A 14,622-nucleotide genomic window follows, 5' to 3' on the forward strand; every position below is an offset into this window, starting at 1 on the left:
AAGGCATTCATATTGGCCTGACCAGGAGGTGGCGCAGTGGATAGAGCATCGGACTGGGATGCGGAAGACCCAGGTTCGAGACCCCGAGTCACCAGCTTGAGCGTGGGCTCATCTGGTTTGAGAAAAAAAAAATTCACCAGCTTGGACCCAAGGTCGCTGGCTCAAGCAAGGGGGTTACTTGGTCTGCTGAAGGCCCGCGGTCAAGGCACATATGAAAAAACAATCAATGAACAACTAAGGTGTCACCAATGCGCAATGAAAAACTAATGATTGATGCTTCTCATCTCTCCATTCCTGCTGTCTGTCTGTCCCTGTCTATCCCTCACTCTGACTCTCTGTCTCTGTAAAAAAAAAAAAAAAAAAGGCATTCATATTGGAAAAGAAGAAGTAAAGGGTTTCACTTTTTGCAGATGACATAATCCTGTATACAGAAAACCCCAAAGACTCCATAGAAAGGCTATTAGAAACAATAAACCAATACAGTAAAGTCGCAGGATACAAAATTAATATACAGAAGTCTATTGCATTCATATATCCCAACAATGAAACTTCAAAAAAGGAACTAAAAAAATAATCCCTTTTACAGTTGCAACAACAAAAAAATTTCCTAGGAATAAACATAACAGAATGTAAAAGACATATATACTGAATAATACAAAGAATTATTAAAGAAAATTGAAAGACACAATGAAATGAAAAAATATCCCATGTCCTTGGAAAGAAAGAATAAATATAGTTAAAATGGCCATGTTACCCAAAGCAATATACAAATTTAATGCAATTCACATCAAAATTCCAATGTTATTTTTTCAAGAAATAGAACAAAAAATCACCAGGTTTGTTTGGAACTATAAAAAAAACCCTGAATAGCAAAAGTAATCCTGACAAAATAAAAAAACAAAACCAGAGGCATTATAATATCTGACTTCAAATTATACTGCAGAGCCACAATAATCAAAACAGTGTGGTATTGGCAGAAAAATAGACACACAAACCAATGAAACAGAATCGAGAGCCCAGAAATAAAACCACATATATAAGGGCAAATCATCTTTGACAAAGAATCCAAAAACATACAATGGAGAAAAGAAACCTCCTCAATGAAGGGTGCTGGGAAAATTGGAAAGCCACATGACAAAGAATAAAACTTGACTGTAGTTTGTGCCCTTGCATAAAAAGTAATTAAAAATGCATCAAAAACCTAAATATAAGATCTGAAACAATAAATTACATAGAAGAAAACATAGGTACTAAATTCATGGACCTTGGCTGTAGAGGACATTTTATGAATTTGATCCCAAAGGCAAAAGAAGCAAAGGCTAAAATAAATGAATGAGACTATATCAAACTAAGAAGCTTTTATGAAGCAAAAGAACTGACAACAAGACAAACAGACAGCCAACTAAATGGGAAATGATATTTATAAACAACAGATCAGATAAGGGGTTAATATCTGAAATACATAAAGAACTCCCAAAGCTCAGCAACGAACAAGCAAACAATCCAATAAAAAAATGGGGAGAAGACATGAATGGACACTTCCCCAAGAAGAAATACATATGGCCAACAGATATATGAAAAAATGCTCATCTTCACTAGCTATTAAAGAAATGCAAATCAAAACTGTAATGAGATATCACCTCACACCTCTTAGATTAGTTATTATCAACAAGACAGGTCACAAGTGTTAGGGAGACTGTGGAGAAAAAGAAACCCTCCTTTACTGCTGATGGGAATGTAAATAAGAACATCCCCTATAGAAGAAAATATGGTGGTTCCTCAAAAAATTAAGAATAGAACTACCATACGACCCAGCAATCCCCTTACTGAGTATATATCAATACTTTAAAAACTCAAAAACATTGGTACATAAAGATACATGCACATCCATGTTCATTGCAGCATTATTTACATTGACCAAGAGATGGAAACAACCAAAGTGTCCTTTGATAGATTATTGCATGAAGATGTGGTACATACACACACACACACACACACACACACACACACACACACACACACACACAATGGAATACTTCTCAGCCATAAGAAATGATGACATAGTATAATTTAAGACAACATGGATGGACCTTAATAACATTATACTGCGTGAAATAAGTAGATCAGAAAAAGCTAAAAACTATATGATTCCACACATAGGTGGGATACAAAATTGAGAGTCCTAGACATAGATAAGAGTGCAGTGGTTACCAGAGGGAGAGAGATAGGAGGAAGAAGAAAGACAGTACACAAAGCCATTTGCGTGCTCAGTATATCACGCGCTCTCTCAAGGTCTTCCGTGCAGAGCACATGAGTCTCATAATCGCATTTCATTGCACTGTACTGATCCTTGATGAATCGTCAAATACACATACGTCACGTCACACACAATGAATCAACACTGCATCGATCGAATACGAACATTTACAGATTAGTCTTCCAATATCAAAAAGGAGGACATGTAGGAGGACATTTTTCAAAGGAGGAAGAAACTTACAAAAGAAGGACTATCTTTCCTAAAGGAGGATGGTTGGTCACCTTACTACCGTTGAAGCCCCTTTTTTACTTATATTGGGTTGAGTGTGTCCATTTGCTGCTGCTGAGCATTTTAAGCTGGAAAGGATCTGCTGGGCTCATCTAGGTGGTGATCCTTTAAATCCCTGTAACTGGAACCAGTCCAAAAACCTTGAAGAATACAGGTGGAACACAGCGCAACTTCCCCATCCAGTCAGCAAGCACAGGACAGGGCCTGTGGCACTGGGGATGCCCCATGCTGCATGCCTGGCATTCTTGGAGCATAGATGAAATTCTTCACATTCTTGCCTGTCCCCAGGAAGGAGTTTCTGACACTAGATGGAAATAACTCCCCAATGTTGCCAGGAGGGAGATTCCACCTATTTAGCTGCTGAGCCACAGAGGAAGCCAGTGGGGAAGCCTGCGACAAGAGGAAACTCTGGTTCCTTTCTCTGTCTCACATTTCAGAAGCACAGATCTGCCGGCACCACCTGGGAACTGGGGCGTGGCTCACCTGGGGTGTGTCCCACAGTGCCTGACACCACCGCCTACTGGCCTCCCAGGAGGGGCTGGTCCTGGGCCTTATGGTGGCCTCTGGCTGGATGCTGGGTGTGTGAATCTAGTCCAGACCGTGTGTAGAACCTGCAGAGGAGTCTTATATAGAGAAGACTGGGCAGAGAGAATAAAACCAAAGAGATTTCAATATTTCTTATTTCCCACGAGAACCTGAGTGTCTTCTGGTGTTTGGAAGGTACAGTGTTCCCAACAACTGGGCGGTTGCCTGTGATTATAGCAGTGCTGGTCCCTGACACCACGGAGCTGTAAGCCCAGTAGGGGTGGCAGACTGGCCCAGACAGTGACCACTGAGATTGGGCAGTGTAGAGGGAGCTGGGATAAGATTTCTGTTGTTGGTGGTGGTTGTTTTGGGTGCCTGGTGACTCTGACTGGACACTCAATAATCCTATCAGGCAGGAATTAATGTGGATATCAGGAGGAATGCCACACAGCACTAATTTATATGAAATATAATTTATTATGCACAGAGGAGACATTAGGATTCCCCAAGGAGGAAGGCTCAGTTTTCATCCTGAGTGAAGTAAAGGAAAAGCCTGGTGGTTAGCCATGGCCTTTATTTTGGCTAGGAGTCTCACCCAGGCCTTGCTTTTCGTGGTTTGAAGTTCACGTAGGGGAGAGGGGAAGGCATCCGAGAACTGACAGGTTAGCACAGATGTGGGTGTCTATGGTGAAACGTCACAGCCTCTGGGGAGGCTGAGGGCAGGCTTGGCACCCAGTCTGGCTGTCTCTGCTGGAAAGAGGGTGAGGACGAGGACGTGCCAGGGTGAGAAAGAGCAGCATGTTCCCAGAACCACAGTTGGGGCTGGAGTTGCTTAGATGGAACCCAGACCATCCTCATGGCGAGGTATCTATGGTGAAAATACCAGGTTCGTGTTTTTGACACCTGGTGAGAGACAGAGGTAGGATTCAAATCTGAGCTGTGTTATCCCTAAAGCCTCAAGCTCTGGGTCACAGGTTCTCGGGACCAACCACTGCTCTCCAACCATCACAGTCTCCCCACTCCCTGCTCTGTCCTGAGCTCCCTCCACTTCCCCGCCGAGTCTGACTCAGCTGATCTGGGAGACCAGGCTCCAGGCCCAAGAGGATGGTCTGGGTTCCGTCTAAGGAACTCCAGCCCCAACTGTGGTTCTGGGAACATGCTGGTCTTTCTCACCCTGGCATGTCCTCGTCCTCACCCTCTTTCCAGCAGAGACAGCCAGACTGGGTGCCAAGCCTCCCCTCAGCCTCCCCAGAGGAGTTGGCTCACTTTTAAAAGTCCAATGTTTCCAGCATCTTTATTCACTCTTTTTTTGGCCAATGAGCCACTTGCAAACATGACTCCGTGAAGATTTGAAAATCATTTGCACACTGAGACTTGCTTTCTTGCTAATCTTGGAAGACGGAGCTGCCCCAGAGCAGGCCTGTGCTAGCCTGCTGGGTGATGAGAGTTTCATGAACAAGTCATCTTTGTGTTTCCAGCCAACAGCCAGCCAATCTTGTTCCCTTTCTATTCTGCATAAACTGGCAGCAAATGAGGGCTGCCATGGAGGGGGAAGGAGTGTCTGGGGTCCCAGTGAAAGGGCAGAGTGTTGGGGAAGAGAGACCTGTGGTGAAGCAGGCATATGGAAGCCATGGTGGGTATCTGTGTGTCTGTGAAGAGAGGCAGGTGTCTGACAGGCGGCAGGATGGGGGCGGGGATGTGGAGGATTGGCAGGGAGCACGAGAGGGTCTTGGGAGGCATTGGGTTTATGCACATTCACCAGGTGGGCCCACTGGGTGACTGGGTGTTTCTCCTTGGGCACTTGTCTTGAAAGTGGCCACATTATGCCCAGATTCTGATGGTCACTGTAACCTGAAATCAGCCCTGTGTCTGTACAGAGAGAGATTCAAACTCCCTCCCCTAGAGGAATCTAATACAACTGGGAGGTGACATTGATACAGAAGACAGGTAGATGATGACCTTGCCTCTCAAGCCTATAGATGAGCTTGGGAAGCGGACAAGGAAGAGGAGCCACAAATAGAGATAATATAGAATTCATTCAAATGGAAAACTTTCACTTCAAAACACACCATCAAGTAATTGAAAAGACTACTCTCAGTATGAAAGAAAATATTTGCAGATCATATGCCTGATAAGGGAATTGTATCCAGAATATAATAGAAACCTTATTAGTCAGCAACAGAAAGCAAAACAACCTATAAGAAAGTAGTCAAAGAATTTAAAAACATTTCTCCAAAAATGATATACAAATAGCCACAAAACCCATGAAAAGACTATCTACACATTTCTTCATTAGGGAAATGCGAATCAAAACCACAAAACTGCTTCACACCCACTTATACATGTATATTCAGAGCACAGCTATTCACAGTAGCCTAAAATAGGAAAGGACCCTTGGCCCTGACTGGTTGGCTCAGTGGTAGAGCGTCAGCCTGGCGTGCAGGAGTTCCAGGTTCGATTCCTGGCCAGGGCACACAGGAGAAGCGCCCATCTGCTTCTCCACCCCTCCCCCTCTTCTTCCTCTCTGTCTCTCTCTTCCCCTCCCGCAGCCAAGGCTCCATTGGAGCAAAGTTGGCCCGGGCGCTGAGGATGGCTCTGTGGCCTCTGCCTCAGGCACTAGAATGGCTCTGGATGCAACAGAGCAGCACCCCAGATGGGCAGAGCATCGCCCCCTGGTGGGCATGCCGGGTGGATCCCGGTCAGGCGCATGCGGGAGTCTGTCTGACTGCCTCCCGTTTCCAACTTCAGAAAATAAATAAATAAATAAATAAATAAATAAATAAATAAATAAATAAATAAAATAGGAAAGGACCCAAATGCCTATGAGCTGATGAATGGTGCTGTGTGGGTCTCCGCCTATTGATAGTGATGTTGTGGTAGGAACGCCTGGGGCACTTCCTTGGGCCACTTTTACGTGTGGTGAGCTGCCAGAGACATTTCTTCCACTACAGTCATGTTGTGGTTGGATCAGCCCTCATGGTTCTTTTATGATTGCAGGATGCACTGCTAGGCTCAGTGGATGGAGCGTCGCCCGGGGTACGGACTTCCCTGGTTTGATTCCTGGTCGGGGCATACGTGAGAAGCAACCATCATCTTCTCCCCCCTCCTTCTCCCTCTTTTTTTTTCTCTTCCCCTCTCATAGCCAGTAGGTTTATTGGTTTGAGAATTGGTCCCAAATAAAAGTTGCTGGGTTGATTACTGTCAGGGCTCATGCTGGAGTCTGTCTATCACCCTTGTCCCTTAAGAAAAAAAAAAGATTACATGCTAGAGGACCACAGAGCAAGGTGAGGGAGGGGGAGGAGGCTTGGACCTGCTGTTCTGCCTTTATTAGTGTTCAGTGGTGGGGTGTCTAGAGTTAGGAGGGTTCACTTTTTCTTTGTGAATTTAAGGCATAAGAGCTGGAATAGAGCACAAGAATTGAGAGGCACAGCCACTCAAGCTGTCTGTTGTTTAGGTTACCCAGGGCTTTAAATGGGAAACCTCATGGTGCAAGCTGCCCGGTCCTTATCTACTTGTTTTGAAAGTAGCTGTGTCATTCATCAGGCAATTTGATTTTGGAGATGAATGTCTTTGATTTGGATGACTCACTTTAACGTCAGGCACTTACACCATAATGAACAAACAAAATGCGGCATGTCTTCAGTGGAATATCACTGTCATTAAGCAGCAGGTGAACACTGACACATTACAATACAGATGAACCTTGAAAACCTTCCACAGAATAAAAGACACAAATGACCACACAGTGTATGATTCCATTTATATGAGATGTCCAGAATAGGCCAGTCCCCTCATACAGAAAGCAGATCAGTGGATGAGAAGGGGTTGGGGAAGGGTGATTAGGGTGACTGCTAATAGGCATGGGGTTTCTTGTTGGGCTGATGGAAACGTTTTGAAATCAGTGGTGATGTTTGCACAAAATTATAAATATATATATTTAAAATGCATTAATCAAAATAATTTAATTAACAAAGACATTGGATTAACAATCTTAATACATTCAGACACTGCACTATTTTTTTGCCATTGGAAAGTTTGAAATAAACATATGGGACCTCACATAGAAATATTTCTAAATCTTTTTATGTTCAAATGGCAAAATAATGAACGTTATTTATACATGTAAGGTCAATCAGAAGAAAATGTTTATTTTCAGCAAGCACTTACACGTTTAATATATTCCATGCACTGTTTGAAATAAATATTTTACAAATATTGATTCATTTGATCTCGTTTCTATCATCATTTTACAAATGAGGAAACTGAGACACTGAGGCAGTCATCACTCCCAGAATCACACAATTAATACAGAAACAGGGTCCAATCTGGGCACTGCATCTGCACAGTTCCTGCTCCCTCCCATCATGTCCCTGCAGACATGCACAGAACCTTCTGGAAGGTCACAGACACTGTCAACAGTGATTCTTGGAGGAGGAAGACAAGGACTGATAGGGAGGAGCTTTGCTTTTTATTTGCTTTATTTCCATACATAAGACTGTGAAATTGCATTGAATTTATAAATTGCTTTGGGTAATATAGACATTTTAATGATGTTTATTCTTCCTATCCATGAACACGGTATATGCTTCCACTTGTTTGTATCTTCCTTGATTTCTTTTATCAATGTTTTGTAATTTTCCGAATATAAGTCTTTAACCTCCTTGGTTAAATTTCCTCCTAGGTACTTAATTTTTTGTTGTAATAGTGAAAGGGATTGTTTTCTTAATTTTTCTTTCAGACAGTTCATTGTTGGTGTATAAAATGCCTCTGATTTCTGAATATTAATTTTATATCCTGCCACCTTGCTGAATTTATTTATCAGGTCCAGTAGTTTTTTGACTGAGACTTTGGGTTTTCTATGTACAGTATCATATCATCAGCAAATAATGATAGTTTTACTTCTTCTTTTCCAATTTGGATGCCTTTTATTTCTTCTTCTTGTCTGATTGCTGTGGCTAGGACTTCCAGAACTATGTTGAATAAGAGTGGTGAAAGGGGGTACCCCTGCCTTGTTCCTAATCTTAAGGTTATTGCTTTTAATTTTTGTCCATTGATTATGATGTTGGTTGTGGGTATGTCGTAGATGGCCTTTATCATGTTGAGGTATGTTTCCTATATTCCCACTTTGCTGAGAGTTTTGATCATAAATGGGTGCTGAATTTTATCAAATGCTTTTTCTGCATTTATTGATATTATCATGTGATTTTTCTCCTTCCTTTTGTTTATGTGATGAATCACATTGATTGATTTGAGAATATTGTACCAGCCTTGCTTCCCTAGAATAAATCCCACTTGATCATGATTTTTTCATGTATTGCTGGATCTGGTTTGCTAATATTTTGTTGATAATTTTAGCATCTAAATTCATCAGGGATATTGGCCTATAGTTTTCTTTCTTTGTAATGTCTTTACCTGGGTTTGGAATGAGGTTTATGCTCACCTCATAAAAGGAGCTTGGAAGTCTTTTTTCCTCTTGAATTTTTTGAAATAGCTTGAGAAGGACAGGAGCTAGTTTTTCTTTGAATATTTGGTAGAATTCACCTGTGATGCCATCTGGCCCAGGGCTTTTGTTTGTTGGGAGCTTTTTGATAACTGTCTCTATCTCAATTGTTGTAATTGGTCTGTTTAGGTTTTCTGATTCTTTCAGATTGATTTTTGAAAGATTATGTGTTTCAAGGAATTTTTCCATTTCACCTAGGTTGTCTAATTTTTTGGCATACAGTTCTTCATAGTATTTTCTTACAATCCTTTGTATTTAGGCTGTGTCAGTTGTTACTTCTCCACTCTTATTTCTAATTTTATTTATTTGAGTCTTCTCTCTCATACTTCAAAGAGATAGAACAAATATTCCAAAAATTTATATAGAACCGAAAAGAACACAAATAGCCTCAATTATCTTTAAAAAGAAGAATAAAGTGGGTGATATCATACTTCTTGGTATCAAGTTATACTACAAGGTCATTGTACTCAAAACATCTTGCTATTGGCATAAGAACAGGCATATACATCAATGGAACAGAACAGAGAACCCAGAAATAAACACACACCTTCATGGACAATTGATATTTGACAAAGGAGGTAAGAGCATACAGAGGAGTAAAGACAGTTTCTTTTTTTTTTCTTTTTTTTAAATAATTTTATTTTTTTAATGGGGCAACATCAATAAATCAGGATACATATATTCAAAGATAACAAGTTCAGGTTTTCTTGTCGTTCAATTATGTTCATACCCATCACCCAAAGTCAGATAAGACAGTTTCTTTAACAAATGATGTTGGGAAAATTGGACAGGTACTTGCAAAAAAAATGAAACTGGACCACCAACTTACACCACTCACAAAAATAAACTCAAAATGGATAAAAGACTTAAATGTAAGTCGTGAAACCATAGTCATCTTGGAATAACATAGGCAGTAAGCTCTCCGACATCTCTCGCAGCAATATATTTGCTGATTTATCTCCACAGGTAAGTGAAATAAAGGACAGGATGAACAAATGGGACTATATCAAACTAAGAAGCTTTGCACCACTAAAGACAATATGAACAAAATAAAAAGACAAACTACACAATGGGAGAACATATTCAATAATACATCTGATAAGGGCTTAATAACCAAAATTTATAAAGAACTTGTAAAACTCAACACCAGGAAGGTAAACAATCCAATCAAAAAATGGGAAAAAGAAATGAATAGACACTTCTTCAAAGAGGACATACAGATGGCCAATAGGCATATGAAAAAATGTTCAACATCACTAATCATTAGATAAATACAAATTAAAACCACAATGAGATACTACCTCACCACTGTCAGAATGACTCTCATTAACAAAGCAACACATAATAAATGCTGGTGAAGGTGTGGAGAAAAGGGAACCCTCCTGCACTGCTGGTGGGAATGCAGACTGGTGCAGCCACTGTGGAAAACAGTATGGAGATTCCTCAAAACATTAAAAATGGAACTGCCTTTTGACCCAGCTATCCCACTTTTAGGAATATATCCTAAGAATACCAAATCACTGATCCAAAAGAAGAAATGTACCCCAGTGTTTATTGCAGCATTGATTACAATAGCCAAGTTCTGGAAATGGCCCAAGTGTCCGTCAGTGGACGAGTGGATTAAAAAGCCATGGTACATATACACAATGGAATACTATGTGGCGTGAAAAAGAAGAAAATCTTACCTTTTGCGACAACATGAATGGACCTGGAAACTATTATACTAAGTGAAGTAAGTCAGGCAGAGAAAGAAAAATATCATATGACCTCACTATTTGAGGAATCCAATGAACAATGTGAACTGAGCAACAGAACAGAGGCAGAGGCCGGATCAAAGGGACCAGAGGGAAAGTGGACAGAGGGAAAGGGGATGAGAGGATGGGATCAAAGAAGGGAGATTGGTGAAATTATATATACATAGCACACACAGCGTTATAGAGAGCAGGACAGCAAATCCTGGAGGGAAGAGGGGAAGGCATTCGAAGGAGGGGGTAAGGGAGGGTGTCGAGAGGAACATGGGGATGGGGGAAATATATTCGGTGGGACACTTGAATCCATGTAAACACAATAAATTAAAATCAATAAAAATTTAAAAAAAATGACGGTGGAAGGTGACAAGTGTGGATTTAGTAACATAAAGTAGAACAGGACAGAGTGGACAATCCCCACACTCTGACCCTCCTCCTCAGGGCAGGGATTGATTCTTCAGCGCCCCCTGCAGTCAGGGGTGGTGTCTGGGGGACCTAACAACAGGGGGTGGTTGAATCATTGATCAAAGGTCATTTCAGTTGAGGCCCCTCAGTCTGAGCCACAGGCGTGACACCAGCATTTCCCAAAGGAATGGAATAGAGTGGAGGGAGGGAGGGGCATGTGTGTCTGAGCCCGTGTTGGGAGACCCCACTGCAGTGACCCAGAAGTTTCTGCCTTTTTGGTCCAATTTCATAGGATTGATTAAAAGCAAAATTAATACATGGAAAGTCGTTTTAACTTCTTTCACAATTTCAAAAGTGTCTGGGAAGACAGAAGACACGTTGCAACCTCTGTGCAGGGTCCTGGACGTGCCTCGTGCAGGCCGAATCAAGACCCTACCCATGGGCCGACCCGGGTCCCTGGGAACTGGACGCCCTCCTCCCTGATCCCGGGTCCCTCCATCGGGAAGTTCTGCCTCGGGCATTCCAGAGTTCGATGCCTGTGATGGAGATTCCCTCCTGTGTATTGTAGTTGGGAGAGTACAGGTCCTCGGGAAGGAGTTTCCAAGCCAGTTAAGGGTGAAAGTGGACAATCAGAAATGATGACATCTCTTAGTTTATTCCAAGTAATATATTCAGAAGCAGGTAAATTCTCCCTATGTGAGAGTCCCAGCCTCCCACCCCACAACTTACCTGCTGATGGGGACAAGTGGAGAGTCCAGCCCTCGGTTTGAGTGGCAGGAGAGGCAAATTTTCCAACCCTCGCCCTGGGGACTCCTTGTTGCTCCCCACTCAGTCTCTTTCCCATCCTGTGCTCGTTTCCCGCCAGGGGGTGCCCCGGCCACAACCTTCTTCCACAGGGGAGAGACAGGAGGGGCAAGGAGACTCCTGTCCGGGGCCAAACCTCCCTCTCTCCTTGTGGGTCTTGTCGTTTCACTATCCCACGACCAGGTGAGGTTGAAACAAGAACTGGAGCCCAGTTATTGGAATTTGTATTAAGTGATAGCAGCAGATCGTGGTGAATATCATGACCATTGTTCAGATAGGGCGGGCAAAAGTTGACATACCTTGAGAACCATGGAAGACAGAGAAAAGGATCCGATGCCCACAATTTATGACCCTCTGCAACCGTTAATGAGCCATGATAAAATATGTAAAATTTGGAATATTTATAAAGTGTTTTCTGTTTTGCACCAGATGGAGAAAAGGGACCTAAGGTAATGAACTCTCTCAGAGAAGGGTCCACAGTGTCTGGAAATTCTAGTGACTCTAGAGATCAGAGCCCTCGGGACCTTCAACAACAAACTAATCTCTTATAATTGTCCAAAATCATTAAAAGGGGACCACTCATCAATTCAGGACAGATTTAAAGGAGAAAGAATAAGAAGAGCAGATTGAATCTGAGTGTCTGGCTTCTGTAAACAATTTATTTATAAAATTAAGTTTTATGCAGTGATATTGATTAATAAGAGTACATAAGTTCCAGGTAAACATCTCTATAGCTTTATGAACTGTTGATTGTGTTGTGTGCCCACCAACCAAAGGAAAATCATTTTCCGTCACTATATATTTCTCTCTTTTTACTCCCCTACCCCCACCCAAGTGTCTCTCTCTTTTTTTTTTTTAAGTTGGAAACGGGGAGGCAGTCAGACAGACTCCCGCATGCATCTGACCGAGATACACCCAGCATGCCCACCAGAGGGCGATGCTCTGCCCATCCAGGGCGTCGCTCTGTTGCAACTAGAGCCATTCTAGCGCCTGAGGTAGAGGCCATAGAGCCATCCCCAGAGTCCGGGCCAACTTTGCTCCAATGGAGTCTTGGATGCGGGAGGGGAAGAGAGAGACAGAGAGGAAGGAGAGGGGGAGGGGTGGAGAAGCAGATGGGCGCTTCTCCTGTGTGCCCTGGTCGGGAATCAAACCCGGGACTCCTGCACGTCAGGCTGATGCTCTATGACTGAGCCAACCGGCCAGGGCCCCAAGTGTCTCTTGTCAGCAAACATTAACGTGACTCCCCAAATCTAAGTCCACGCCAGGTTCCTCCTGTCTTCAGGCCCATTCAGGAAGTAGAACAAAGCAGTCATCTGGTCCCCCTCTCTTCTGTCAGATGACACTGCAGAAAGGGAGGACCAGAAATGCAGGGATGGATGGAACATGAAAAGCAAAGTGGAAAAGAGAGATACAAGAAGGAGCGCAAAGAGGGTGAGAGAAATAAAGATAAAAAGAGACCAAAGACAGAACAAGTTAGAGGTAGATTGAATAGAGCCGGTGGGCAGAGACAGGGACAGGGGGACACCAAAAACAGGGCAGGGAGGTTGCATCATGGACAGACCCCGGTCTCCCCGGTCCCCTACATGTCCTGCTCCTGTGAGGGGACAGGACCTTACCTGGCACAGAACCTGTCATCCAAGGATGGGGCCAAGGAACACTTGTGGCCTTTCACTTTTACCACGAAGGTCTGCTCGCGTCTGAATGACCAGGGACAGCACTGCTCAAAGCAGACCCTGAAGGTGCAGTTTCCACACTTTCGGGTCCTGCTCAAGGGCACCACGGCATCGTCATAGCAACAGTGTTGCTCGGGATCATAGAACTTGTCCCCACATCTCATGTGTGACTGGCACAGCAGCAGGTGAGCACCAGTGGGAGTCACTGGAGAAAACAGAGCTGGTGTGACCCAGATGGCAGGGCAGCAGTGTCTAACCTGGGTCCCTCTGGGAGCTGTCACTCACCCCCAAGTGTCCCTGTCCCTCCTGGGCTCACCTGGAGCTCCGTGTGAGCAGAGGAGGGTGACAATGCAGAGAGCGGCAGAGACACCTGTGGGAGAGCAGTGGATGAGGCGTGGTGAAGGGACAGCCTGGGTCCTCCTCAGGGAGCCCACCTGGGGCAGGGACAGGAGGGAGGAAGGTCTCTGTCCTGACTGAAGGTCAGGAGAGCTTAGAGCAGTGCAGGGTGGGACCTAGTCACCTGTGTTCAAGTGTCTTGAGCTTAAAGACTGCGGGAGGTGAGGGTTGTTGGTGGGACTCGGGAGAAATGGGTTTAGGGGTCTGGGGAATTCGGGTGATTCCTGAGCAGGAATTCAGAGCAGAAGGCTCAGGTGGAGTCTGACTCTCAAGAAGGCTAAGCTGACAGGGGTGTTACTTAGATGACCTGCATTAAAGATGAGAAGTTTGGGTTTGGAGTGTGAAAGTGAGATATGCGTGCCATTGGGCTTAAGTTTCAGGACTGAACCAGAGAAGTGGATGGGATGATGTTGGGGGTGAGGTTAGCTACAGCTGGGCCCCAAGGAGGGGGATTTGGCTGAGGTCGGGATGGGGTGGTGGCTGAGGTTGGAGATGGGCTCCGAGGGACTAGGGGTTGGGGCCTCCTTACCGAGGACGTAGCATCGAGGAGTCATGGCTCTGGGTTGGCTGCAGCGGAATCAGAGGAAGGTCTGCAGTTCCCGCAGGTGCTTTTGTCTGTTATGAGGTGACGTCATGGATCTCCTGCTTTCTGAGCAGACCTGCAGGGACACGCTGGGCCCTCTGACAGGAGGATCCTGACATTTTCTCTGGCATGGTAGAATTTTTTGAGAGCCAGGAAAAAATAAATGCCCCCCTCCCCAAACTTCTCTCACTCATGCCCAGACCCATGGCCTCGTCAACAGGCAGGATGACACATGTGTTGCCTCAGAGCCACTGTGACTCTTCCAGAGTGAATCCACCAGACACCTTTTCCACCGAACTGTATGAGTCTCCTAATTCCCCACGTTCTTTGTACATTGCAAACCTGTTACATTTTTCTGGGTGGGGGTGTCGTCAGATCGCTGACCTCACAGCCCCAGACCAGGATTGCTCACTAAAGCACAGATCATGGTATCTGGGTGAAGG

At 43.9% G+C, this 14,622-nt stretch overlaps 1 protein-coding gene across 1 annotated transcript; it reads right to left on the minus strand.

Annotated features, from left to right (window-relative positions):
- Nucleotides 1–12,199: 12,199 nt before the first annotated feature.
- Nucleotides 12,200–14,240, minus strand: LOC136387046 (insulin growth factor-like family member 1). Its single transcript, XM_066358109.1, has 4 exons — nt 14,126–14,240; nt 13,517–13,570; nt 13,144–13,405; nt 12,200–12,869 (listed from the first exon to the last, which is right to left on the minus strand). The coding sequence occupies exons 1-4, from the start codon at nt 14,148–14,150 to the stop codon at nt 12,860–12,862; spliced, it is 351 nt and encodes a 116-aa protein (XP_066214206.1). The 5' UTR covers nt 14,151–14,240; the 3' UTR covers nt 12,200–12,859.
- Nucleotides 14,241–14,622: the final 382 nt, after the last annotated feature.

The sequence above is a fragment of the Saccopteryx leptura genome, unplaced genomic scaffold (assembly GCF_036850995.1).
Source record: "Saccopteryx leptura isolate mSacLep1 unplaced genomic scaffold, mSacLep1_pri_phased_curated manual_scaffold_53, whole genome shotgun sequence".
NCBI lineage: Eukaryota > Metazoa > Chordata > Mammalia > Chiroptera > Emballonuridae > Saccopteryx > Saccopteryx leptura.

Bases quoted from the DNA above. Each gene is read 5' to 3' on its own strand.
- LOC136387046 (XM_066358109.1), bottom strand. From the start codon at position 14,150: ATGACTCCTCGATGCTACGTCCTCG. The intron at 13,571-14,125 runs GTAAGGAGGCCC...GCTCTCCCACAG, and splicing joins TCCTCGATGCTACGTCCTCG to GTGTCTCTGCCGCTCTCTGC. The intron at 13,406-13,516 runs GTGAGCCCAGGA...TGTTTTCTCCAG, and splicing joins CTGCTCACACGGAGCTCCAG to TGACTCCCACTGGTGCTCAC.